The sequence below is a fragment of the Phacochoerus africanus genome, chromosome 10 (assembly GCF_016906955.1).
Source record: "Phacochoerus africanus isolate WHEZ1 chromosome 10, ROS_Pafr_v1, whole genome shotgun sequence".
Lineage (NCBI taxonomy): Eukaryota > Metazoa > Chordata > Mammalia > Artiodactyla > Suidae > Phacochoerus > Phacochoerus africanus.
The window spans coordinates 11,291,733-11,319,542 of record NC_062553.1 but is presented as its reverse complement, the minus strand read 5'-3'; the positions used below and the strand labels follow the sequence as shown (position 1 = coordinate 11,319,542).

General features: G+C 44.5%; 1 protein-coding gene across 3 annotated transcripts in view; it reads left to right on the top strand.

Annotated features, from left to right (window-relative positions):
* TAPT1 (transmembrane anterior posterior transformation 1) overlaps window positions 1-22,367 on the top strand; it is a 48,740-nt gene extending 26,373 nt beyond the window's left edge. For 2 of the 3 annotated variants that reach the window (XM_047798086.1, XM_047798088.1), the window contains exons 4-14: window positions 6,364-6,526; window positions 7,394-7,529; window positions 9,351-9,448; window positions 9,912-9,981; window positions 11,356-11,436; window positions 13,724-13,833; window positions 15,717-15,776; window positions 16,426-16,494; window positions 17,157-17,233; window positions 18,650-18,810; window positions 21,586-22,367. In XM_047798086.1, coding sequence (XP_047654042.1) covers window positions 6,364-6,526; window positions 7,394-7,529; window positions 9,351-9,448; window positions 9,912-9,981; window positions 11,356-11,436; window positions 13,724-13,833; window positions 15,717-15,776; window positions 16,426-16,494; window positions 17,157-17,233; window positions 18,650-18,810; window positions 21,586-21,803 — 1,243 coding nt within the window. In that variant the 3' untranslated portion in view covers window positions 21,804-22,367. The remainder of the gene's footprint in view (window positions 1-6,363; window positions 6,527-7,393; window positions 7,530-9,350; window positions 9,449-9,911; window positions 9,982-11,355; window positions 11,437-13,723; window positions 13,834-15,716; window positions 15,777-16,425; window positions 16,495-17,156; window positions 17,234-18,649; window positions 18,811-21,585) is intronic. The other variant, XM_047798087.1, reaches the window with a different exon arrangement.
* Window positions 22,368-27,810: the final 5,443 nt, after the last annotated feature.

Below are 27,810 nucleotides of genomic sequence, written 5' to 3'. Positions count from 1 at the left end.
AACCATACTATCTGGTGTCAAGAACTAACAGTTAGTTTTGAAATCTTTGCTAAAATGTTTTCGACAGTAATAAGCGTGGAGTAGATTTAAGTTAATAAATGCTAGAGTATTTTTCTTTTGCTATGAGAGCAAAATGAAATATGTGCAAGTAGATTTTACTGATTTCTCACCTGTTTTAGGCATAACTCTTACTTGAGGCTTCATATACTTTTTGTTGTTGTTTTTAAGAGGCAATGGTGTCTTTTTCTTTTGAGAATTTACCCCACAGAAAGCTCTTGTCTCCCTGTCTCCCGAAGGATTAGGAATTTCAAATGCCTGAGATTTCCTTAACCCATTGGGTTCCCTCCATATGCCTTACCTTCTTCAAGGTAGCTCTGCCTCAAATGAACTTCACACACACACACTAGGTTTTTCTCTTTTTTGACACAAACCTGAATTTCAGCCTGCGTATTTGAGGCCAGCCCGGCGGCCCACGTGGGGAGAGCTCTTGGTGACTTTCTCTGGGGACATAAGTACGTCTGTCTTTTCCTCTTGCCAGGGCTGATCTCCGTGGCTGATTTGTAGCAGGCAGTGTATTTGTATTTGTTAGCGGGTCTTCCTAACCTCAGGTTTTGTTGTCCCATCTCCTCACCATGACGCCCCAAGTAGTGTAGTGACGTTACAATCTTCTTTCTTTCTCTCTCTCTCGTAAATCAGAGCGAAGGGAGGAGCACTCTCACTTCCTTTATAGAATGGAATGTGGTGTCACAGGGACTCCTCGTGGTGAGTAAACCCTGATTTTCCTTCTCTTCTGGCCAGATCGACATCAGTACAAACGAATACTAATTATAATGAAAAAAATAGACGTAACTGTTTGGGGATGGACACATGCTGAAGAAAGTGAGGTTCCGACCTTACTTAGTCATAGAGCCTGGTCCACATTTGTGCAGGATTCGCCCAGGATCTCACCTAACACAGGAAAGTCCTGGGATGAAATGGTCTTTAGTTGTACGTGTTGGTCTAGACCTGCGGCAGAAGCTTCATTCCCTCCGCACGTCCGTCCCTGAGCTCAGTACCTTCAGTGGGAGCAGCTTTTCCTTTTGCGTCGCCCCAGGCACCAAACACAGTGCCTTTTGCCCTAGTATGTTTAGAATCTTTCTAAAGCCCAGGGAACATTTTAATCCCTCAGTTTAAGCGTTTACAAGTATTTTTCTCCTGTCTGTCACAAAGACTTAAGATTTAAAATGTTCAATCTTCTATTTAAGGAAAACATCTTAATATTAATACTTTATTCTAATTTACTTTAAATTATGAAACGACTTGTCTTTCAAAAAGGGAGACCATTTTTAATGTTTTACATTTTTTTCAATATTGCTTCTATTTCTCCATTCTTTCAGTTATACCACAAATAGCTAAAAATGTTTAAAAGAGAAAGAAAGAAAGAAAGAAAGAGAGAGAGAGAGAGAGAGAGAGAGAGAGAGAGAGAGAAGAAAGAAAGAAAGAAAGAAAGAAAGAAAGAAAGAAAGAGAGAGAAAGAAAGAAAGATCAAATCATGCTGATCTGAAAATTAACTGATTGGGTTATCCCAGTTCTCTTGGTCATTTGCTGCCTCCTCTTCCTTCCTGATCTTTCTCTTCCCTTGAATCTTAGTCGGTGGGTGCGTTGTCTCCTGCTAGACAGGAGGAGGAAACGGCCTGCCCTGGTTACCCTAATCTGCTACGTCATTATGTTCCCCCAAAGTTCCCTCAAAACAACTGGTCATTGTGCAAATCCAGTGGAAGTATTGGAATGACTAAAAGATACAATTTAGAAATGTAGAAGATTTAATTTCCATAAGAGTGGCGTAACTTGAAAATTAAAAAAAAAATAATTTCACTTCTGTTGAATATCTTGTTTAATATTACTTGTCTTGCGATAACTGACAGAAAACCTGTAAATTCAATTAGTGGGTTTTTTACTTTGTCCAGCAGCTTCCTGCGCTTGTTTTTGTGTTTGTTAGTGTGGGATTTTCAGCCTTTGCAAAATGAATTGCCAGGAGCTACCATTTAATTAGAATTTATAAGGAAGAACTTGTTCAAAAGCCAATTCAGAGTTGATTGGCAGGGCTCTAGATAAGCTTCTTATGGAGTTGGAAATTCTCATCATATAGTCATTCCAAAAATACCCTGGCAGAGAAGGAAACAGATACTGGAACTGGTTCAAGTTTTTAACCAGCGAACTTATTTTGAGGTTAGGTGTTTTCTTACTCAGAGAGGCTGTAATGCTGTAATGCCACCTTAAAAGCAACTTTCCTTTTTCATCTACAGGGACATGTATATGAAAACAAGACCCTTGTCTTTTAAGAGTTCTGCTTTTTTCTTTTTTAATTTGAATAAATCTCTTTAATTTTGAAAATCAGAGTCATCTCTGAAGCAAGCAGTTGTGATGTAATGTAAGCAAAGGAAATTTTCACCAGAGCACAGAATAGTGGGTCCAGTGGAAATAGCCCTGTGTTTTCTCTTCGTAGAAATTAGGAAAATTATAGCTGTATTTGTTTTTTAGCACAGTAATTTTTCCAAAGAGATGACAGTAGAGTGACAGATTACACAGTATTGTTATGCTGAAAGATGAAAAATACTGAGTCATGATTCTTATAAGTTTAAAAGTTGTTTTTAAAAAGTTTGGAATGGTTGGAGTTCCCGTCGTAGCTCAGCGGTTAACGAATCTGACTAAGAACCATGAGGTTGCGGGTTCAGTCCCTGGCCTTGCTCAGTGGGTTGAGGATACGGCGTTGCCGTGAGCTGTGGTGTAGGTCGCAGACACGGCTCGGATCCTGCGTTACTGTGGCTCTGGTGTAGGCTTGGCAGCTACAGCTCCAATTAGACCCCTAGCCTGGGAACCTCCATATGCCACGGGTGCGGCCCTAGAAAAGGCAAAAAGACCAAAAAAAATTAAAAACAAAAAGTCTGGAATGGTAGATGAGAGTGAGAACATGCCTTCTGGAGCCAGATGCCAGATCCTGCTGTCCAACTTCTTAATTTTCTTTCCTTTCTTTCTTTCTTTCTTGGCCACAGCCACGGCATGCACAAGTTCCTGGGCCAGAGACTGAACCCGTGCTTGAGCAGGGACAGTGCCGGATTCTCACCCTCTAGGCCAGCAGGGAACTCCTCCCATTTCTTAATTCTTAACTGTGCATCTGCAGGCACGTTCTTGATAGTTTGCCTCATCGGTGGGATTGGGATGGTGGTGGTCCCTTCCTCATGGGATTAGTGTGGAAACTAAAACATGTACTTAGGAGGTGCCTGGGACAGTGCTTGCCCGACAATACCTGTGGCTTGCAGCATAAGGTGTTTACAACTCTTCTGTCCTTTTTACAGCCTGGTTTAATCCTAGGCAAAATAAAACTAAACTGGTGCTAAGTTTTATATTTTAATTTATTATCATCTTGGTTCAAAATGTGTGCTATTATTTGAGGATATAGCCTTCGAATGTTTGCCAGCTCTAATTTCTAATAACAACTTATATTAACATAATGTTCCTTCATAGGTAAACTAGCACATTATTCCTTTGTTGCAAATGTTTGTAAGGAAACACAGTTGGCTATGTAGATATAGTTTTTAAAAATTCCTTTATCTCTTAAATAAAATGCTTTGATTGAGATCACTTAAGTAGATGCCAATCTAGTACCAGAAGCTCTAAATATAGGTTTCTACTTTAGTTATCTAAATCGTTTTGGAAATGCAGATTCATTAATAGCACCCTGCGTTCCTTTCCTATTATTTGCTTCGATTCATTAAACATGACCTATTGTTCTTAAACACCACAGCCCACACTGATGGGTGATTTGAGGTTTTCAGCATATGCTTAGCTGTACCTGCACTTCTTGGGGGGGCAGAGCTCCTGTGCTCCTTGCTGATGCTTCCTTTGGTCCCCAGCCATGGGGTTGGGGGGGGAACATAGGCGGGAGCCTACTGGTGTTCAGAATGTCTCCTCTTCTCATTGTTTGAATTAAATACATTTAGCTCCAACTCTTGAGAGAGAAAATACCTCTTCAGTTTTGAATCTTGTGGAGTTGGGGCTGGGAGTCACCTTGATGGTTGAATAGCCCTTGGCAGAGTCCTGTGTTCTGGGCTAGGTGTTCGGAGACGGGAGCCGAAGCTCCTTCTAGATTTCACGAAAGAGGAGGAAAAGGCCAGGGTCTGCTGGGAGAGAGGAACAGCACTGGTGACAAAAAGAGGCAGCAAAATGATGGGAGGGATTGATCAGCTTGGTGACCCGTCCTCCCTTAGGCTCCTTGGTTCAGCCCAGTGTCTTCTCATCCACTCTAGCCCTTCCCAGAGCCAGTCTTCACAGAATTTGCCTCTTTTCAGGACTTTTGCAGTCTGCCGTCTTCTCTCGGTGAGGAAATTCAGTTCCTGCCTGGCTGAGAACCATATGCATATGCATGTACAAAATGGGAATGAGCTTCTGCGCCCCTAGCTCACAGGGTCGGCATTGGGGGCCTCACCGTTATCTTCTAGAACAGGGTTCTGGGTCTGCAGTTGGGAAGACCTGCAGTTTCCTTGCTGAACCCTACCACTGTGTTTGGAGAAAAGAGCCCCCGCACTGAACGTGGACCAGGGCTAGAGAGGAACTTAGGGGACAGGTGCCCGAGGAATCCCGGGCAAGGAGGGAGCTCAGGATGCCACTGGCTGCCAGGGAGTGAGCCCATGCCCCTAGGAAGCTGCCCAAGTGAGCAGGCAGGACTTTTTATTGATTGTGATGCATAAAAGCTGCCAGAGCAGGAGACTGAGCACTTTCTGTCCTGAGAAAGCACCGTTCCCATTTTTGTCACAGAAGTTTTATATTTCCTGAAAGAAATCTTAAATGTCTTCTTTTTTTGATGTGGATTTGGCTGAGTCTTAGGAAGATGTTTCCATTCACCATTTAGGTTTAGCTCTTTATACCCAGACCTTGCAATAAGGAATGACGCCGCCCATATTAATTAGGAAAAAAAATTATGGTGATGCCTGAGCGACTGGGGGTTAGGGCACTTCAGCCTTCATGCTGTTGAAAATCCATGTGTAACTTAGTAGCCAGCCCTCCATATACACGCTCCCTCCATCTCGTCTCAATTCCTCTGTATCCGTGGTTCCGCCAGCCGCAGATCACGCTGGACTGTAGTACATATTTATTGAAAATATGTATATGTGTGTAAGTGGACTCACCCACGTTGTTCAAGGACAACTGTATTTTCAGCTCCTTTCACAGAGGGCTCACTTTTGTAATATAAAAGCTATTGTGGGAGGTCCCGTCATGGTGCAGTGGTTAACGAATCCGACTAGGAACCATGAGGTTGCGGGTTCGATTCCTGCCCTTGCTCAGTGGGTTAAGGATCCAGCATTGCCGTGAGCTGTGGTATAGGTCACAGACTCGGCTCTGATCCCTCATTGCTGTGGCTGTGGCATAGATCGGTGGCTACGGCTCCAATTAGACCCCTAGCCTGGGAACCTCCATATGCTGCGGGAGCGGCCCTAGAAAAGGCAAAAAGACTGAAGGGGGAAAAAAAAAAAAAAAAGCTATTGTGCGAACAAGTAAGAAAAAGATGTGAGGAGAGAATTCGCAGGACGATGAATAACTTCAGCATATAAAGATGGTGTCAGTCTCCTAATGAGAGAAATTAACCCTGAAACTCTACCAGATTCGACTTTTCACCAGGGGCATGGGCAGAGTTGACCAAACCCTGACCTAGTGCCCGTGGCTGGTGGTGTTTCCAGTGTAAGTGTGTGTTGGCACAACCCATATGGAGGGCAGCACCGCCCCTGTTGTCAAACTCTCAAGTGATCATAACCCTGAGATTCTAGTTTTAGGACTTATATCCTATAGATATATTTTCATTTATGAGGCATGACGTGTACATTGCATCATGGTTTATAGTTGCAAGAGGCTGGGAATCATAATGCCTCCAAACAGTGGAGCCCTGCACCGCCGTGGAAATACGAGCTCCTTCTGAACCCATGCAGAAAAATCTGGTATGCTGTTAAATAGAAAGTACCAAGTGCAGCGCAGTGTGTGTAGGATGTCAGTGCTGTCTAAGAAGGGCTGAGCCCGTGATGGGGCCAGAGGCTTGTGTCTTCCTGCTGGAACCCCGTTGATTCCAGGCACTCCGTCTACAGCGCCTGCCCCGTGTGCTCACTGGTTAGGGTCTCCCACTTCTAGCAGTAATGCTTTCTTTATATTCTGTGCTTGGGCAGGACGTTTCATACTGTTGAGTAGTCAGCATAACTCGCCTTGTTGGTTTGAAATTTTTAGAAGATCAACCTAGTTCCCATGACCTTTGTATGCCGTTGTGTGTCCAGTAAAGATGATTTCTTGACAAACGCATGCGGGGGAGACTCATGTTGTTATTCCTGCTCCGTGTTGCAGGGACAGACGTCTGCTTCAGCCGGCCCAGGTGTGTGACATCTTGAAGGGCGTCATTTTGGTGATGTGCTATTTCATGATGCACTATGTGGACTACTCCATGATGTACCACCTGATCAGGGGGCAGTCCGTCATCAAGCTCTACATCATCTACAACATGCTCGAGGTGAGAAGGCGCCCCGTTCTCCCGCTCGGGCCGGCCCCCCAGCCCGGTGTCGCTGGCACGCAGCTCCAAGCCTTCCCGTGGCTGCGGTGCTTTCCTGCCGGCTCTGGGAACCGTGCGTCTGGCCTCTGCTGCCCACGGGGTTGCTCGGGACCTGGTCAACATGCACGTTCTGATTTAGTGGGTCTGGGCTGGGGCTGGAGGATCTGCCTCTCTGACAAAGTGGTGCCGGTCCTGGGACACCTCGGGGAAGCGGGTCCTCAGGACACGAGGTGTCCTCAGGTGGGGCAGAGCGGACCTGATGCCTGGACGTTTCTGAGTCAGTATCCCTACAGAATGTAGACCATCAAGCAGCAGGGAAATTTATTTTGCACATTTGTTGGACACCCATGTAGACTTTTTGCTAGGACTTTAAAATTTATGAAGATATTCTCAGGATTATGTGTATGTTGGATACGATAGATTTACATTTTAAATTGCTTTTAGATTTTCACACGGCGCAAGTAAAGAATCTCCCAGTTTCTCTAAGTACTTAGCATTTTTAACACCACGTATCTTTAAAGTACACTATGCTTTAGAGTAGTTGTCATGTGAAAATCTGCATTTATATGAAAAATAAGCAGTTATACAAAGCAAAAAAAAAATTCTTTGCTTTATAGGCAGAACTTTTTTTTTCCTTTGGCTGTACCCAAAGCATACAGAAGTTCCCAGTGTACGTGAGTAAGTAAACAAAGATTCCTGCTCTCTTTTGGAGCGTACCTTCTGGTGGAAGTTAAAAACTCAGATCTCCAGTATTTGCACGACCTCTGCATTTTAGCAAATATTCAGATGGAATAGTAAGAGACACCTCTCCAAAATTCTTCTCTTTAGGTAGCAGATCGTCTGTTTTCATCATTTGGACAAGATATACTAGATGCTCTGTACTGGACGGCGACAGAGCCCAAAGAAAGAAAAAGAGCCCACATCGGGGTGATTCCCCACTTTTTCATGGCTGTTCTCTATGTCTGTATCCTTCTAGACTTCTCAGAAATTCCGCCCATCAGTGTGTAGTCTACATTATTCTATTTGGTTATAGCTATTTCTCAGATTTAAGTGTGTGTGTGTGTGTGTGTGTGTGTCCTGAAGATTAATGTGAAGCGTCTGCTTAGGCTTTTGAGAAATTGGTTATAACAGTACACTTGACCCTGGAACAGCACAGGGGCTGATCCAAGTATAACTTTTAATAAGCCTCCATATCTGAGGATTCACCCAATCACAGACCATTTCATCGTATAGTATTTACTGTTGAAAAATAACATGCACGTAAGTGACCCATGCAGTTCAGACTCCTGTTGTTCAAGGGTCAGCTATAATAGTAAATTAAAGAGCCTCATGTATGCCTGACCCTTTGAACTGCTAGAAAATGGTTCTATTCTCAGTGTAACTGATTATAAGGATTTTAGAATAAAAGGATAGTGTATTTAGACATACTTTGTATAGATCTATATAACTTTTTCATCCTTATATTAGAAAGTTTTTTTAGTTTTTTATCTTTAAAGTCTTTTATCTTTAAACCTATGAAATCCTTGTTATAACCTTCCACTTAAAAGGTATAAATTCATGTAGAAGTAAAATTTGAAATTGGTTGGGGGAGAATTTTGGAGGTTTTATTAGTTCCTTCTCCCTCACCCCATCTGAAAGCTTTACTTACGGAGAGTAACTGCCTTACTGTGTATGACACACTATGCGTGTATATGTACCCATGCGTATATATTTACACACACGCATATTGACACTTAAGTTCCATGCGGGATTCACAGGAATGTGTCATGTGATTTTTTTTTTTTTTTTTTGGTCTTTTTATCTTTTCTAAAGCCACACCCATGGCATATGGAGATTCCCAGGCTAGGGGTCAAATCAGAGCTGCAGCCGCTGGCCTACACCACAGCCACAGCAACGCAGGATCTGAGCCATATCTGTGACCTACACTGAAGCTCATGGCAACACCAGCTCCTTAACCCACTGAGCGAGGCCAGGGATCAAACCCGCAACCTCATGGTTCCTACTTGGATTCGTTAACCACTGAGCCACAACGGGAACTCCTAATTATTATTATTTTTGTTGTACTATCTCTGAAAGAGCGATGCTTGAAAGAATTGGATTAGTATTTGGGAAGTTAAAGGACTATGTGCAAAGATTTCTATGAGAGTAAAAAGCTTGTTTCAAGTGTAACGGAGTAAAAAGTTACCGTTCTAATTTAAATAAACTATTCCACATGTAATATAGTTTTACAGCTTGGGATGTCTTCAAAGGTGACATCTGGAGAAGAATCTTAATTATCAGACATTTTTTAATGTCTTACATTCCCCATCCCTCCTCTGAAGAACCAGAGAGGAAAATCACTTCCACACTAACTTTGACTTCAGATACTTTTCTGTTTTAGAATGCAGATTATCCTAATTCAGAATGTATATATCTAAGTCCCTTCTTTCAGTGTTTACCATAACTTACTCCATTAATTCACTTTGCTGAGGCCCTCTTTCGCAAGCATTGAGGGAAATGCTCGAGGCCCAGAAAGAAGACACACGTTCTCCAAAACTCACAGGCTGAGTGACGGGACGTGCAGAGGTGCGCCCCTGCCCTTGTTGGTTTCATGGGCTGCATACATCTTATCCCATCAAAGTTCTATCCGCTGTAGCTATTTGGGAAATTACGGAGGTAGTAAAAGACTTGATTTAGAAAGCACAGTCATCTTCTCGCCATTGTAAACTCAAGGTTTTGTAGTATTCCCTATTGATACAAACCGAAAACAGACCCAAGTGGTTTCCTTGACCTTGCCTACTGCTAGTTTTGCATGCCATCCTGATCATGGTTCAGGCGACGACTCTCAACGTAGCTTTTAATTCGCACAACAAGTCCCTGCTTACCATCATGATGTCTAATAATGTAAGTATGAGATTTTATTTTACATGTTTGAGGTTGTGTGGGTACTTTAACAGCAGTATTCTGGGTGGGATAAAATTATTTTTTCTAAATGTTATCTATTCTCTAGGAACTTACGTATGTAGCATGTTCATTTAAAAAAACTGTGGTGGGGAGTTCCCGTCGTGGCGCAGTGGTTAACGAATCCGACTAGGAACCATGAGGTTGCGGGTTCAATCCCTGCCCTTGCTCAGTAGGTTAAGGATCCGGCATTGCCGTGAGCTGTGGTGTAGGTTGCAGACGTGGCTCAGATCCCATGTTGCTGTGGCTCTGGTGTAGGCTGGCAGCTACAGCTCCAATTAGACCCCTAGCCTGGGAACCTCCATATGCCACGGGAGCGGCCCAAGAAATGGCAAAAAGACAAAAAAATAAATAAAAAATAAAAAAACTGTGGTGATAAAAATGATATTTGTGTTTATTATTTCAGTTTGTTGAAATTAAAGGAAGTGTTTTCAAGAAGTTTGAGAAGAACAATCTCTTTCAAATGTCGAATAGTGGTATGTACAATTAGATTCTACTTACAGTTTTATGCAGTATTATTTTGTAATTCATTCTGAAATTCTAATGTCACATTTCCTGTGGGCCACTGTTTCTTGGCCTCAAGCTGTGCTTTTATTCTTTCAGCATCCTTACTGAGTTGGCTTTGTTTGTTTGTTTGATTGTTCAGTTAGTTATTGTAATCTCAGGATGTTTAAGATGATAAAAAATTACAGGCATTTGAATAGCACCTTACCATACTTCCAGAAGCTTCTCATTAATCCAGAAATTTTTTGGAAGCAGCTGACATTATTCCATTTTGCACATGTGGAAACTGAAACACAGAGAACATAATTTGACTTCCCCAGGGTCCCTCACTCAGCTACTAAGAGAAGACTGATAACAGTAAACCTCCGATTGTCTCTTAGTTCTCGGCTTCTTCAGTTAGGCCTTCCTGCCTCCTTTCTAAGACCGGGAAGTGTGGAGTGGAGGGAAAGGTGGAAATAAAGGCAGAGCAAAGCAGTCCCTGGGGATGTCAAGGTGAAACTGAAATGCAGAAGGCCACAGGGGTGCCACAGTTGAATTACTGAGACGCTAGCCTATTAGGGAAATGACAGCAGAGGTATCAGGCTTCTGAGACGGGTCACTGTACGCATGATGGCTTCTAGCCACAGCCCCACCACCACACAGACCCAAGGCATGGGGGCGCCAAGCCTACCACAGTAGGTTTATCTCATTCCATTTCTTGATTACATTTTATCTGAGACTAAGAAGAAGATAATAGCTTAAAAAGTGAAATGGCTAAACTAGTCTTTAGCAGGATTTTCATTTTTTCCTTTTATTAAATTCATTCAGACTAAGCTCAGAGTGCGTAGTTACTTAGGGTAAATATCATCATGAAACCTAATTTTTGTCTTGTTTTTTCCCCCCTAAATTCCACCTACACCCTAGGAAATGCTATTGTATTAGCGCTTTCATAGCTAAAGGATTCTTCGGGTCGGTACTTGTATACTTACTGTTAACCAGATTGCAAGTCACCTGGGAAGCAGAGGTTTTATGTTACCCAGTCTTATATTTTACTCTCTGCTTCTTTTTTTTTTTTTTCCTCCTGTAAAATTAAAAGTTTCCCCATGTCCCCAAGGACCATTGGAGGAAGCCGACTCAATCTGAGCAGATTGATAGTTTGAGTATATCTTGAAGTTTGTAGAAAACTGGAACTGTGTTGGTGAAAGAAGTGAATGGCTTACCGCTGTAGCACCACCCTATGTGTAAAGTAATGTACTCATTTTATAGACATTTACACACAACTTCAACATGTTCGACTACAAGAAAATGATTTTATATACATATATTATTTATATGCACTATATTATTTGTATGTTAATTTTTTTCAGATATTAAGGAACGATTCACAAATTATGTGCTTTTGCTAATCGTGTGTCTAAGAAACATGGAACAGTTTTCTTGGAATCCAGGTCAGTAACTCTTTTAACACATACAGTGCCTTCAAATTTTACTCTTGAACCAAAATCCTTCGCTTCCGTGGGATAGAGGGAGCATTGCAGAAAAGTTCAGAACCTTGAGCTGCTCTACTCTTCGGGTTCCAGGAGGATGGACTGGGTGTGGTCTCGGGAGTGGTGGGAGCCAGACCACGAGCTCTGGTCTTTGACCCCGTTGTTTCCCATGAACCGTACAGCATCTCTGTAGAGCTGCACACCCAGTGGGACTGATCACCGCAGCTTCCAAGCCGCTTTGCTGATTTATGTAACTGTAGCGTGCTGTGGTATCTAAATAGAGCTTCGTCATTTTAGGGGTCCACCAGAACCTTTGCTCTTCCCCAACATCTGTCTCTTACTCATCCACTGCCTCTGAGGTAGCATTTTGAAGAAAGACAAAGGGTCAAGCAGTAAGCTTTGTTACGTACACACCTCTGGATCAAGGCTGACGGGGAGGTGTTGAGGGTCTGTGAGTTTGCCTCATTCTGAGCTAGCAGACAGGCACTGAGGGTACAGTGCGAGCTGGGCACTGTGGCACAGGCGGGAAGGACTGAGAGGGGTGCTCACGGAGCAGCAGAGGAAATCGGTAATGATAACACGGTCTGCTGGTGCTGATGTGCGCTTGGTGGGAAGCGAGCAGGTAATTTAGAGTTTGTTCGTCTGAGTTTTGCACAGCCTCATTCATGTTTTTCAGTACCGTGCGTGTGATGGCCATTTAATAACTTCTTATGAATTTATTTTGATTCAGCGGTAGCTTTCAGGTATGTGTGAAAAATCAGAAACAGATGTAGAATGAGATGTTTGATCTTGGAAATGTATTCCCAGAGAAGTGTTTTTCTTGTAGAACCCATAAAATCAAATGGCATGTCCTACAGTGGCTTGAGTTCTCATCTGAGTAGATCAAAGGCTGAATAGATCCAAAGGCTGCTTGACTTGTGGCGGCGAAGCGCCTCCTCCACACGCGCGCCTCGAGTGTCCGCGTAGCTGGATTCTTGGTCTAGAACGCAGTCAGCTATGGGACGTCCCTGAGAGGCGGGGAAGGGCCGTGTGCGGCTGGTCCCAGCAGCGCCCCGTGGGCTCGGCCGGCCGTCCTGAAGCAGGGGTGTTGTGCCAGAGGACAACAGTGACCTCTAAGCCCGCTGACAACCGCGTGTTTGAAGTCGTGCTCTCATTTGTACTTGACTGTCAACACATTATCTTCAGCTTTCTTTATCCCTGCTGGGGCAAAGAGTATGATAAGGGGAGGCACTTCTGTGTTGGTAAATTCATCGTTCTTTCACTCTGTCTTTTTTTCTTCTTTAACTTTTTAGGCCAAAATACCCCTAATGGAAGCTTGCCGTAAGCTCCCAAGATAATGAATACATAAAAATAGTACTAGGTTTTTGTATGCCGGGCCCATTGCTATGCACTGTACATCATTATCTCATTCATTCTCGTGGTAGAGGGTAGATACTTTTATTTTGTAGATGAGGACACTGGAACTTAGGTCCTTGCCGCCTAGCCAGTTAGTGGCACAGTTCATTGTTGAGAGGTTCCCTGATTGCTGGACCTCAACATGGCATCAGAGCTGCTACACCTGCCCTGCCCTGTGGGCAGGTGTGGCCCCAGCTGTGCTCTCTCCACCCCACCTTCCAGCTGCCCACCTCCTGAACTGCCGCAGGTCCCTGTCAGCCTTTCTAACCTTTCTCTTGCTCTGTGCCACTCTTAGATTCTTCCTCAAGGTCTCAGGTGGTTATCTGTTCACATTTTTATCAGGCGCTTGGTACCGAATTGACATTGTAATAAATTTGGTAAAGGTGAGCGCGTTTGACAAGTGACATTTCTCTGACAGTGAAATAAATGATGCATCAGTATCTTTAAGTCATGGCGATCAAGGAGGAAAAACATGGTTCATTTGACTTTAGCCCTTTGACTTGACTTTCCCATCATGTTGAGGCAGAGAGCGGAAGGCTTTTCTGAGGAACTTGGTTCATTAGTCATCCCACCCGTGGTTCCCCTGCTGGGCCAGGACAGAAGTCGGGGCTCCGCTCGGCACAGAGAAGGCCCCCAATAAATGCTTGTTGAATGATGTATCCTTTAACTTGATGAAATGTGGCTCTTGTGATAATTCATTGAATGCTGGTTCTCTCTCTGTTATCACTTGTTGACAGTGTTACCGTTTTTGCCCTGTGGAGATTGATGATTTCTCTTGTAGCCTGTGATGGGTATTATGGATTCTGTTCATATTAAGAGATTTAATTGTCTCTTTTTTCCCCCTACTTTATAGATCATCTCTGGGTATTGTTTCCAGATGTCTGTATGGTGATTGCATCAGAAATTGCTGTGGATATTGTAAAACATGCCTTTATCACAAAATTCAATGACATTACTGCAGATGTATGTATTTTAAAAAGCAATTTAATGTTTGATGTTGACTTTTATGCTTAATATTTTGAAAAGTTGTAGAGTAATATGTTTAAGTTTGCTGCATTTATAAAGATAATGGAAGAGTACGATGGCTTTAAAGTTAAAATTGTAGGAGTTCCCGACGTGGCGCAGTGGTTAACGAATCCGACTAGGAACCATGAGGTTGAGGGTTGGATCCCTGGCCTTGCTCAGTGGGTTAAGGATCCGGCGTTGCCGTGAGCTGTGGTGTAGGTTGCAGACGCGGCTCCGATCCCGTGTTGCTGTGGCTCTGGCGTAGGCCGACGGCTACTGCTCCGATTCGACCCCTAGCCTGGGAACCTCCATATGCCGCAGGAGCGGCCCTAGAAAAGGCAAAAAGACCAAAAATAAATAAATAAATAAAATAAAGTTGTAATTTTAAATTCCTAAAAATTATTACACCGCTGAAAGTACATTATTTCAGCATTAAGCAGTTCTGGTTCCATGCATTTGGATGGAGGTATGACGGGCTAGTAGTTGAGGTCAGGGTGTTGCTGACTCAAAATCATTGTAATCAATTACTTTAAAAACAATTGCATTGTTTCTATTCAGAACATTAGACTATCAAAATGTGTCTCTCTGGCTAGATTTTTAAATATTTTATGTTTAAAAATTTTTTTTTTTTCTGTAGTATATGAATAGGTTTCTGATGAGTTCTAGAAGACAAGAGCCTTATATTTTTCTGGTGAAAGCATTTGTTGGAACTTTGAGGGATTTGTTGGATATTATAACCAGGTATTCTATAGGATTTCCAGAAATAGAATTGTGGCTCCAGGCTTATTGTAAATAAACAAGACATAGGCAAGTTCTCTAGTGCATTCCTCGTTCCTGCCTCAGGCTCAAAATGACTAGTAAATCACCAGTTATCTAGATTTTATTTGGGTTGTGCTTTGTCTTACTCTGATGTTTGTTGTTTTATTTCAAAAGGCAAAGATTTAAAATGTTAGTCGCAACTGCTACAGTGTGATTTGATTATGGGTTTTGGAATGTTTTAATATATTTGGATAAAATACGATTTTATATTTTTGCAAAGCACTGATAATTTCACCCTTTATTCTCTTGGTTTCCTCAATACAGGAATTCCTTTTCATGCAACCATTTTCTCAGCAACTGAAGTCAAAATTAATAGGCTTGAGTAAATACTTAGTTTAGTTTTTAGATAGAAATGACCATTTATAGATGCCCTCAAAACTACCATATTCTTTTTTTTTTTGTCTTTTGTCTTTTAAGGACTGCACCCCCAGCATATGGAGGTTCCCAGGCCAGGAGTCTAACCAGAGCTGTAGCTGCCGGCCTACACCACAGCCACAGCAACACCAGATCCAAGCCACATCTGTTACCTGAGCGAGGCCAGGGATTGAACCTGAAACCTCATGGTTCCTAGTCGGATTCATTTCTGCTGCGCCACAGTGTGAACTCCCAAAACTACTATATTCTTGAGCTTAATTTTATATCATGCTAGCATCCATTTTTCCAAGAAGGCATTATTATCATTTGATATGCAGTAGTAATAATTTTTAACTGTTTATTTAAGATTTCAGAATTATTTTATATGTATTACACTACTTAACTAGCCACTCTTCCCAGAATTCTAAACTCTCAGGATCATAATCACTGAATAACCCAAAAGGCCTGTACATAACCAGTTGGGGAATTGAGGCTGGGTTTTACCCTTATTGTAGGAAAACAAGTAGAGAAAAACTGCCCAGATGTATTGCTTGGTTATTAGCACCTTCTTCCTGGTTAGTTATTGAACATTTTGTCTACAGAGTAAATCTGAGCACATTGTGTATTTGCACTGTATTACTTAATGTTTCATTCTTATTTGTCTTTAGGTCTACAGTGAATACAGAGCCAGCCTTGCTTTTGACCTTGTTAGCAGTCGACAGAAAAATGTGAGCATTCTATCAAAGACATAGTCTAAAATTAACTGAACTGTGGTTTAATTCATCAAGGAATATTGATTAAGGGAAGGCTGCATAAAATTAAACTTCCAGAGTTCCCGTCGTGGCTCAGTGGTAATGAACCCGACTAGGATCCATGAGGATGTGGGTTTGATCCCTGACCTCACTCAGTGGGTTAAGGATCTGGCATGGCCGTAAACTGTGGTGTAGGTTGCAGGCGCAGCTCAGATCCCATGTGGCACAGGACGGCAGCTGTAGCTCTGATTCGACCCCTAGCCTGGGAACCTCCATATGCCGCGAGTGTAGCCTTAAAAAGCAAAAAAAAAAAAAAAAAAAAAAACTTTTTCTACTGATCTCTGTTTTCTGCATTAAATGTTCACAATAATGAAATTAATGTTAACACTTAATATTAAAAAGGAAAAGATTTTGGCATCATTGTAGCCGTTATGCAACTTTGTATTTTAATCTTCCTGTGAACACTTAGATTTCCACATCAGTTTTCTTGCTAAGCTACTTAACAGGGGCTAGACTCTGGTCTTGCTCCTAGCCTCACCTCTTTAGAACATTTGCTGGTGATGAGCGAGTAGTACTCTTTATTGCTGTTGAAATGCCATAAATCCTTTTCTCCCCCTCTGTCTAGGCATATACTGATTACAGTGACTCCGTGGCACGGAGGATGGGGTTTATTCCTCTCCCACTAGCTGTTTTAGTAAGTCCATACCTTTCCTTTCCTTTTGTATGGTGAGTTAACTGTTATTACAGGATATTAATGTGTGGATTATCATTACATTTGTTTCAGAAAGACTTGATATAAAAATTAAAGGTAAATGACTTGGGGGAAACTTAGGGGGAAATTTTGTTTAAATTAATAGTATTTTCCTTTTGCATTTGGATCCATCCAATAGAGGGTTCTGAGAGAGACAAAGAACAGAGCAGGAGTGAGGGCAGTGCCCGCTAAACGCTTCTAGCCCTGGTAGGCAAACACGTACCAAGATGAATTCATTTGTATTTCACAGAACAATTTTCTACTTTAAAGATCAGCTGGTTTACATTTCTGTTAGGTACAAGTAAATGACATGACATTCGTGAACTAGGCATAGCGTCTGACTTAAAGTCACCCGTGGAACGTGGCGTTAGCCCCAGGCATCCTAGATTTGCCTAAAGAATCCAAATATGCTACAGAGTTTACAAGCAGCCCCATTCAGATAAGATCCAACAAATCTAGAACCGCTTTCTTAGATTTAGACAAAGGCCAAAGGTATGTGCCTGAAGTGTTAAAATCAGCATGGAGACTTCTTTATTTAAAGATTAAAACTCTGTGGCTGTATCTTTTGTTGATGTGTTTTGTTGTCTTGGTTTCTTTCTGGCTAGCTCATCAGAGTTGTAACAAGTTCAATTAAAGTGCAAGGAATCCTGTCTTATGCCTGTGTCATACTCTTCTATTTTGGGTAAGATTATTCTTGATTTCACTTATATAGTGAAGTGTAAATGCAAGATATAATGGAAGTTAAGAGCAACCAAATTGTGTTGGTCCCATCCCAGCTGTCCTGGACGTGATAGCTTGTATCTCCAAATGTATTTGTGACTCAGATTCCTACTAAATAAGCTATTTAATAGTAGTAATAATGGTACTTTAGATTTTATTTTAATCTCATAGTGAAATTATTTACCAAAAGCCCTTTTTGCTTAGGACTTATATTTCATCCATATTTTCTAATAAAATCCGCCATCGCAGTCAGACATTGTTCTGTGTTTTAAAACAATCTGTCTCTACTTTGTTTACTACATTAAGTATTTAGTGTGCTCTGGTCTATATCACATAAGCCCCAAGGTAATGCAGAAATGTATCCTTTCTCTGCCTTTAACTGGCTGAACTTTTATTTGCAACTTAATTGGTCTTATGCAGCTCATAACTGGTTGAGAAAGACAAATGGTAATAAATGAACAACCAAAAGACTTATTTTATTTTTTTATTTATTTTTTGCTTTTTAGGGCTGCACCTGCGACACATAGAGGTTCCTAGGCTAGGGGTTGAATTGGAGTTGTAGCCTCCGGCCTACCCCACAGCCACAGCAGTGTGGAATCCGAGCCACGTCTGTGACCGTCACCATAGCTCACAGCAACGCCCGATATCCCCTAACCCACAGAGCACAGCCAGGGATTGAACCCGCATCATCCTCATGGACACTTGTCAGGCTCGTCACCCCTGAGCCACTATGGGAACTTCCTTAACCAGAAACATTTTAATAGAAGCAAAATATTAGAAATAACCTAAGTGACCAGAGACAAAGGGCTCTGGGGGGCTTTGCTCTGTGATAACCAATGTAGGGAAGCACTGTCAGGCCACTGGGGACCCAGTGGAGTTGGGGAATGTTCGTGGTGTATCGTCATGGGCACCAACAATGGTGATAAAATAACACACCCAGGACCACACAGGTCTGAGCAGCAGAATCAGGATTAGAACTCAAGCACTTGGCCTCCAGAGTCTCTGCTCCGGCCCTGAACCCCAATCCCTCCTGCTTCTAAAGACACCCCATTTCTGGACAGCAGAAAGTACAAAGAGATGGACATTCAGAGCAAAAATGACTGAAAGATAATATACCAAATGCCACAGCATTAAACAGTTTAGTACCAGGTAGACTTCTAGGTATAATTTCTTCTTATATAATGAGAACTAAGGAGGTTTTCAGGAAATTTCCCTGTGGTGAAGAAGCCTCTGGAAACCCAGGCTTTGCATACCCGGCCGTCCTTTTCCCATGCCCCTGCCCCAGCCCCACCCCCGGCCTTCTCAGCAGCAGCGGTAGTGGCAGGTGTTCACCTGACCGAAGTGGCTGCCGACAGCGGTTGGTTGTTTCCGGTTTTAGGTTGATATCCCTGAAAATTCTTAACAGCATTGTCCTGTTGGGAAAATCATGCCAATATGTGAAGGAAGCCAAAATGGAAGAAAAGTTGTTTAACCCGCCCCCAGCCAGCGCACCCGGCAAACCGTCCAGTAAATCACAGAGTAAGAGTAAATCCTCTCAAGGTAGGTTTGGTTCTTTTTTTTATTACTTCTGTGAATTGTTACCTAAAGAATTAATTATCTGAGCTCTACATAGTAAAAAAATCACTGTTCAGCCAACACTTAGCAACACCTCAGGATGTGATTTCACTTGGCTTAGTTGCTGACTTTTTAAGTGTCTGTACTGTAGATCTCTTACACAGATGCCACTCATGCGGTGCCCCGAGCTTTTTCGTTTCCATCACTGACAGGTGCGGGGATACAGCCGTGGGGAAGAGGCAGAGCTGGGAGGACGAGTGAGGGGTGTGCTGTGTGGCAGGTGGCGACAGGTGCTATAGAGAAGGCTGGAGTGGGGTCAGGAGAGGGATGTGTGATAGGAGCTGGGGGCCCTCCTGAGCCTGCCCTGTGTACGGAGACCCAAGGCAGGAACGTGCTTGGCATGTGGGGCGGCCAGCGAGGCTGGAGTGACCTGATCCCAGGGGAGGGGGACAGGAGGAGGGGTCAGAGAGGGCTCCTGTGAGGGAAGAGGTCATTGCCCGGCTTGGAGCAGAAGAGTGATGCAACCCAGCATTTCAAAAGAATTATTTTCAGTCTTTGTGGAAAAAAGACTCTAAAGGGTGAGCGTGAGGGCAGAGGCCAGCGGGGAGGCTGCCTGGCTCAGAGCCCTGGTCCCTGCGTGAGCAGGACCGCTGACGGAGGGCTCTGGGTACCAGAGCCCTGGTCCGTGTGTGAGAGGGCTGCTGACGGGCTCTGGGCGGATGGAGAAAAGCAGAGCGTTGGCACACGGCATTGTGCAGTGGGAGAAAGAGGAGCCAGGGATGATTCCAGCGTTTCTGCCCTGGAAGATTTGCAGGGGGCAGAGGGGGATTAATTTTTGTCGTTAGGTGGCAATTCCTTATTCACATGAGCATTTATTCCTATGACTTTTAGTTTAAATGTTTTATTTTGCGATGTCTGTGTCAGGTAATAAATGAGATGCTGGCGATACAAAGGTAAAGAGAGAAGTCATACTTCCAGGGCCTCATAGACCGATGGGGTTAATCCAGAAAGATGAGTGAATTATGGACGGGCGTGGAGGGGGCAGGAGACGGAGGCGGTTCCTGGAGGGAGGCGGTTCCTGGAGGCGGTGATGCCTGAACTAAATCTTGAGGCTGAGAAGACATGGGCTCCCCTGGAGATGGGTAGAGGGCCCTTAGGAAAGGGACCAGCCTGAGCTACATCCTGGAGGCCAAAAAGGAAGAGAACTAGCGGGTGAATATTCCAGGCGTAGGGTTTGCTCTGGAAGGGGCAGGAGATGAGACTGGAGCTGGACCGGAGGCCAGTCTGGAGAGAGGAATATGCCCATCGTGCGTCCTTTAGAGGTTGCTAAAGTACAGTACAAACCTTGGATAATCACTGGAAAGTACGTTTTTAATTATAAAGAGCACATAAGTACCGTCTGTAACATGGGGTCGCATTTGTTTCAGCTGCTGGGTCGTTCACAGTGGCTCTGTATGTGTCCTGTTAGGTGAGGCTCCTTCAGCAGTAACAAACTAATCACCCTCAGTCTTGTTTTCACAAAGCCTCCCGTCTGAAGCGGGGATACAACCCGTAAGCATGTACTGCAGTTCAAGGTCCCTGGATCCAGAGCCCTGCAGTAAGAAGTGCGTTTCGGGCGCGTGTCTGTGGTCTCAGTGGATGTTTGGGGATCAGGAAACCACAGGCCAGAGACCATTCGGGAAGGTACTACAAGTCAGGCAGCTCAGGCCCAAACTGAGGGAGAAAAGAGAGGCTGGCTGTCAGGGCAGCGGGGAGGACGTCATGTTCTGGAAGAAGCCAGGACAGCGGCAGGGGGGGCAGGGGGTGAGATGACCCCAAGGTGAACGTGGTCATTGTCGCCATCATGGCGGTGGCTTTCGCAGGTATGGTTTTGGGGTTTGGGGTGTGTCACGTTTGCCTCAGTGAAGCTGCTCTTCTTCGGACTGAGTGCATGAGTCAGAGCTTGATGCATCAGGCCCCCAGACAGCTGTTCCTCAGGCCAGGCCCAGAATGAAGGTTTGGGGATTGGTTGGTTGGTTGGTTGGTTGGTTTTTGCCTCCGATTAGGGTTTCCTGGAGGTGAAACGCGGACCAGGTCTAGCTAATGCGCCTACACATAGAGGGGGAATGGATTCTCGTCTCCTTGGCCCCGCTGTCCTGAGTTTAGGAGTCTGTTCATTTTTCAGGGCTGGCAGCAGTCCTCTTAGGACTTGGCCGTGTAAGAGGGGGGTCGGGATGTAGGAGTTCTGATCTTTCAGTAGTCAGAGAGCAGTGTTATTTGCGTGACCTGATCCAATTAATAACTTTAATATAAAAGTTATTTTTTTATTTTTTAGGTCTGCACCTATGGCATATGAAAGTTCCTAGGCTAGGAGTCAGATTGGAGCTGCACCTGAAGGCCTACACCACAGCCACAGCAACACCAGATCCCAACTGCATCTGCAGCCTACAGGGCAGCTTGCGGCAATGCCGAATTCCTTAACCCACTGAGTGAGGCCAGGGATTGAGCCCGCATCCTCTTGGATGCTACTCAGGTTCTTAACCCACTGAGCTACAATGGGAACTCTCCTAAAATTTTAGATGGGCAAACAGAAATGGTGTAGCCTCTGAGTTTCATTATCAACCGTGGTGCTTATACAGCAGGCTATTTGGCTATCATTTGCTTTATCCAAAAGCATGGATAACGGACACTTTTCAGTACCACTAAATCAGTACGCTTGTATTCATTCTGAGTTGTGGAGGGCAAATCCTTTTCTAATGAAATGAATCTGTTTTTCCACAGAAGAAAGCCTCTCTGCTTCCGTCACCAGCCAGCCAAGTCATCAAAAGGAAAACGTCTTACCTCTGCTTGTGACAAGCACCTCTGATCAGTTTCTGACAACTCCAGATGGTGATGAGAAGGATGTAACACAGGAAAACTCTGAGTTAAAACACAGATCCTCAAAGAAAGATTTGTTAGAAATAGACAGGTTCACAATTTGTGGAAACCGAATTGACTGAGTTCTATGGCTCCGTGTGCCAAAGACGCAGAGTCCCGGGCGGCAGGTGCTACGCTACCAGGGCGGACAGACGCTGAAAATGGCACTTAAATATTTATTTAAAGACTTAAATTATTAATGGAAAGCAAATTTTAGTGTCCTTCTGCTAGCAATGTGGTCTGGCTGAAGGTCAGGTCCTGTGAGTCCACCAGCCGGGACCTCCAGCCTTGACTCTCGGAAAACCTGATGGATTCGGAAGAGTTCCTCCCACTGGCCACGCCGCAGAGTCGCTGTGGGCGCGCGCGACGGGAGCACCACCACCATCACTGGGCTTTGTCAGTCTGCTTCCAGAACATGGGATTCTGCCGTGAGTCCTCTTAAGCATAAGGATCCACCTGGGAAACTGTGAAGCTCTTACCACGACGCTCCCTTTCCAGCCTCATTCTGTTCCCACAGTTTTCAAACGCCACTTCATCTGCCAAAGCATTAAAAAAAACAATTAAGTCAAAATAAATGTTCTTACCACCAGAATAATCTTTGAAGATGTATCTGAATTAATCAGAATAAAAGGCTACCTTAAAAAAGACATGATGAACAGTAGCATTTTATAGGAAAAAAAAAAAAACCCTAAGCCAGTTTATTTAAAAAATATTAATTAATGAAGGTTATGCGTCACTGAGAAAACGTTTCATATTTTTCAGTTCACTCTTTACGGCAAAACATGAGCTGTGTGTTGTTTAATTGCAGTGGGTAAGATAGACGTTCCCGTACAGAAAAGCACTTTTTATACTGAAAAAGCAGAGCAGTGTTATCTTTTTGTTAACTGGTTTCACTTTAAAACTAGTGGCTTCACAAATTGTTACCGTTAAAAGGATTTGGTGTTGAACGGGCTTAAAGAAATGTCAACGCACAAAACTCGGAAGTGTCGACTTGAACTGGGTTTTCCAAGTAACAGTCTTAAGTCAGTGTTCCAAGTGGCTGGGGCATGGTCTTGCTTGGGCTTACAGAATGCACTAATCTCTGTCTGTCTGTCTGCCGGCCGGCGCCTGGGGCCGGGTGTCTCTGTTGTGTGGAAGGGGGTCTGTGTGGGGCCGTGTGGCTGGTGGGGGGGTGGGGGGGCTGCCTCCGGGCAAAGGAAATGGGCCTTGGGAGCGTGTGGGTGACTGTCAGGGTGTGGGCAGGTGTTCGTGTATGGATGTTGGGAATAGCAGCCAAAAGGTGCTTTTGGTTTTGTTTGAGATTAGGATTCCATTTCTGCTGAATTTCTGGTTTGTAGCCTGCACCACAGGACAGGTGATTCTCCACCACGTTTTATCTTGAGAAACCTTTCTGCATTTTTATACAAATTTTACAGCCTCTCATTTCAAAATGTCCAGGTGTTACTGTTGACTCTTACTTCCGTTTTCATTTTCAAGTTCAGCTCTCGTGCTGATAATTTCTAGCATGTGATATGCCGAAGGTACATTTTGGGTGATTTGTCTATATCCCGGGTGAAATGTATAGCGAGCATAATGCTTTGGCCTGTTCTCCTGAAAAACAAAAGTGAATTTTAATGTTTTGCATTAAAGCTAAAGAAATCGGAAGTGTCATGTTCACATAGGGGAAAAGAGGAAATTGTACAAAATGACTTTGTGAAACCAGGAAGTATTTTAAGTTAAAAAAGAAAGACCTAAATTGTTTTGTGTGTGTTTCAATGAAGCCTCATTTAGAATCATTCTTTTTTCCATCTTTACCACTTTAAGGAACAGTGTCCACGATGAATGGGAATAGTTTGGGGAAAACTTTGCCAAACATAGCCCTGATCTGAGCAAGAATATAATTTGGGTCTATCTTTCAGTTCAGCTTGAATTGCTCTGTTATTGTGCTGTCATTTTTGGAAGATCTCTCTCTCTCTCTCTCTTTTTTTTTTTTTTTGCAGAATGCATTGGGAGTTTGGAATGATGTTCATTTCTTCTGTTAAAGTGGCATTCAGTACTAATTTTTTAAGTGCATCTTGTGTGAAACTCAATAAATTCAATTTTATAATCTTTTTTAAAAAGGTCACTGAATTTATTTTAATAATGTTTACTGCTATATTTGGTGGAGTGAATTTCCCACTTCATAATAAGAGTTTATTTCCAATACACAAGAGACAGGACTGTGGTGGGAGTCACTACTACTGGTGGGATTTGATCCCAGCCCCGGAACTTCCACATGCCGAGGGTTCAGCCAAAGGGAAAAAAAAGGTAATGCATCTAGGAGTTCCTCTCGTGGCTCAGCAGGTTGAGAACATGACAGCATCCGTGAAGATGAGGGTTCAATCCCTGGCCTCACTCGGTGGGTTAAGGATCTGGTGTTGCCACAAGCTGGGCTGTAGGTTGCAGACGCAGCTTGGATCTGGTGTTGCCATGGCTGTGATGTAGGCCAGCAGCTACATCAGGACCATTCGGTCCCTAACTCAGGAACTTCCATATGCTGCACGTGCAACCGTAAAAAGAAAACAATAATTACCTAAAACTCAGTTTGTCAATGATAGGGTGCTGTATGGACCTCGGTTGTGCTGGCCATCACAGCGGGATGCCTCCTAGCCCAGATTAGTGGTCCTCAAAGGCTGGTCCTAAGCAGCATCCCATCACCTGAGGACATCTTAGAAATCCAGAGCCTTGGCCCCTGCCCATCTCTGCTGAATTGGAAACTGGGAGTGGGGCCTGACAGACTGTTGTCACAGCCCTCCAGGTGACCGGTGTGTGTTCAAGTCAGAATCCCGGACCTAGGGCCATCCCTGAGTAGGATCCAGACCTCGGAATTAGGGGGTCAAAGACAACTCCAGCTGCTCTTCCCAAAGTAAATACTGAAGAGACTGAAATAGAATTGAGGGCCAAGGGTGTTTCACATATGCCTACATTTTATTAAAGTGACATTTGACAGATGTTGCTTGCTCAAGCGGGGGGGGGGGGGGGGGGGGAGACTAGATGAGATGGAGCAGGGTTAGAACCAGGGGCTTTCAGAGCTTCCTCCAGCCTCGGTGCTCCACCTACTGCAGCTTCGAGGCTCTGCCCCCATCTAGCAGTAGAGCCTTTCAGAGGATCACACAGAAGTCACAGAGCCCTGGTCAAGGTAGCACATGACACTTCAAAGTTTTAATCACCAGGCAAGCAGGGCCTTTCTTTCACTGGGCAGCTTAGATTCCAGCTGAGAAACCAGATCATCATGTTGGGAAGAGCTGAGTAGTGCTAGAGGGTGACAGGTGCCATAGAGAAAACAAGCTAATGCGAGAGGGACGTGATGCTTTCTTGAAACTGATGGTCAGGGAAGCCCTCTAAAAGGTGACACGTGAGCTGTGACCTGAGCTAGAAGGAACTTGGGTCAGGCAGAGACCGGCACGTTCAAAGTTGCTGAGGTGAGAGTGAGCAGAGTGTATTCTACCAGCAGAAAGAAGTCAGCAGGGCTGGGGGGACGTGCGGTGGGGTCAGGTTGCAGCTTCAAATGCAGCAAGAGGTGGGTTGCGGGCTGCGGGCGGGGGTACATGGCTCATCCAAACCCAGGGACTAAAAGGAATTAAGACACTCCTGGTCTCAGGGCCAGGCAAAGAGTTAGGATACTGCTTTTTCCTGCTGTGTGAAGAATGGGTTGCAGGACAGTGGGCATGGAATGCGGACACCAGCGAGGGGGCTGCTTTCACGGAGTCAGCCTGGCTGGGGAAGGTCTGGAGTCAGGCTGGGGCAGGGCCAGGAGCCCCGCCGACCGACCAGGCTCCCCCTGCACCTCGGGAGGGCAAAGCAGCAGCACCTCTGCAGGCCACTTTAAACCTCCAGTGGCCACACAGACACGGAAGAGAGAATTCAGTCTAGACTTGATCCTTTTGTTTCTTCAACGCTGACACCACAGAGCAGGCGACATCGCTCTCTGGCTGATTTTCTGTTTCTCACCGGATGGTGGTTGTGATGAGCTGCCTCCCCACCTGTTGTCCTTCCGAAACGACTCCCCCAGGCAGGCCGGCATCCGGCCGCTGGCCCAGGATGGAAACCACATTGGAGTAAGGGGAATGGGAGGAAGCGCCAAGAGCCCCACGCTGAGGAGCAGGAAACTGCACTGGCCGGCCCCCCACTGTCAGGGTCGGGCTGAGAACGGGAAGAAGCTGTTGCTGGGATAACCAAAAGCCAGGTGGTCTCAGACGCTGCTACTCCTCTTTAATTAGAAAACACAGCAGGAAAGAATATGACTTTTCCTGACAAATATAATGGATGTAAATGCACCATCCATTTCTCCTTCAAACAGCACATTTAAAACGACGGAGTTCCCTTCATGGCTCAGTGGTTAAAGAACCCCACTAGTATCCATGAGGATGTAGGTTCGATCCCTGGCCTCCATCAGTGGGTTAAGGATCTGGTGTTGCTGTGTCTGTGGCGTAGGCCAGCGGCTCCAGCTCTGATTCAGCCCCTAGCCCGGGAACTTCCATATGCCACGGGTGCGGCCCTAAAAAAGAAAAAAAAAAAAAAGATGGAGATCCTAGGAAGATGGAATTTTAGCCTTGAAGAGACTCTAACAGGCACCTAACCCCTGTCCCAGGGCCAGCTGCTCTTCTCCTGTATCCCAACGTCACCTAGCTTGGGCTTAACACAAGAGCCGTAGCAGTAGTAGGAGCAATAATGGTTTTTCAGAGTTCCCCTTTGGTGCCACAGCAGATTAAGGATCCAGCATTGTCAGTGCAGCCTCTTGGGGTCGCTGCTACGGCGAGAGATTGATCCTTGGTCCAGGAACTTCAGCATGCTGCAGGCACAGCCAAAAAAAGAGAGAAGAAAGAAAGAAAAAACAAAATGCTTTTTAAAACAGACACCCCCTGCAAACCATCACACAAGACCCACTGAATTCATACCTCATCTAATCTGCACAGTATGCCTGCAGGGTTCCCATTTTACAGATGTGGAAACTGAGGCCAGCAGGCTCTTCTCAACAGTCACCCAGCTAGGAAAGAACAGGACCAAGATTTAAAGGCTGGGCCGCCTGACGGCAGAGCTCCAGTCCTTCACACCTGTGGGGTGCGAGGACCTCAGGACAACCCTGCATGAGAGCCCTTACCAACCAGCACAAGATTTTTTTTTTTCTTAAATCAAGTAGTTTTCTAAAAAAAAGCATGAGCAGTTAGGCAGACTTTCCATTCCCCCTGATCTCTTTGCAGTTCACATTTTCCAGACTCTCATGTGATTCTAATTCTCCATAGATTGGCTTTGCTAAGTGATATTTTTAGAATGTGGATAATGAATGGATGGTTCTGGTTCTGCTGCTTATTGTTGAATCACCTTTTTTCCTCCTCAGGAACCACGATAGCCTGAGGTGTAACAACATGTGTTTATGTGATGCTTGGCATTTTCCCAAGAGTCTCTGCATGGTTTCTCATTCCCCCGGTACCGTGGGTCTCGACGTCCATTTACCGACCAGGAAGCCAAAGCCCTGGTTTTCCAAGAGTTTGGGTGCCAGGACCTCGGAGCAGGGCTCCCCACCACAGGTCAGGCACGTGCTTGCTAAACACATGGCATGACATGCCAGCATAGCTGTCCCTGTCCCTGTGCTTGGGAAAGCGGGTGGGGGACCTCTTTTTGGCTCAAGCAATAGCAAATACCCCATATTTTAAATGCTTTTGTTAGTTTCAGTCGTCAGGTAATACACATCTGTTATAGAAAAGTCAGAGGTATAAGAAAAAGGTGGAGGAATTAATTCCCTGTGGCACAGTGGGTTAAGGATCCAGCATTGTCACTACATCAGCTAGGGTCACTGCTGTGGCACCAGTTCGAACCCTGGCCTGGGAACTTCCACATGCCACAGGCATGGTCAAAAAAAGAAAAACAGAAGAAAGAAAAAGATGGAGAGAGTTCCCATTGCGGTTCAGTGGGTTAAAAACCCAACTAGTATCCATGAGGTTACAGATTGAATCCCTGGCCTCACTCGGTGGGTCAAAGATCTGGCATTGCTGCAAGCTGCAGCAAAGGTCACAGACCTGGCTCAGATCTGGTGTTGCTGTGGCTGTGGTGTAGGCCGGCACCTGCAGCTCT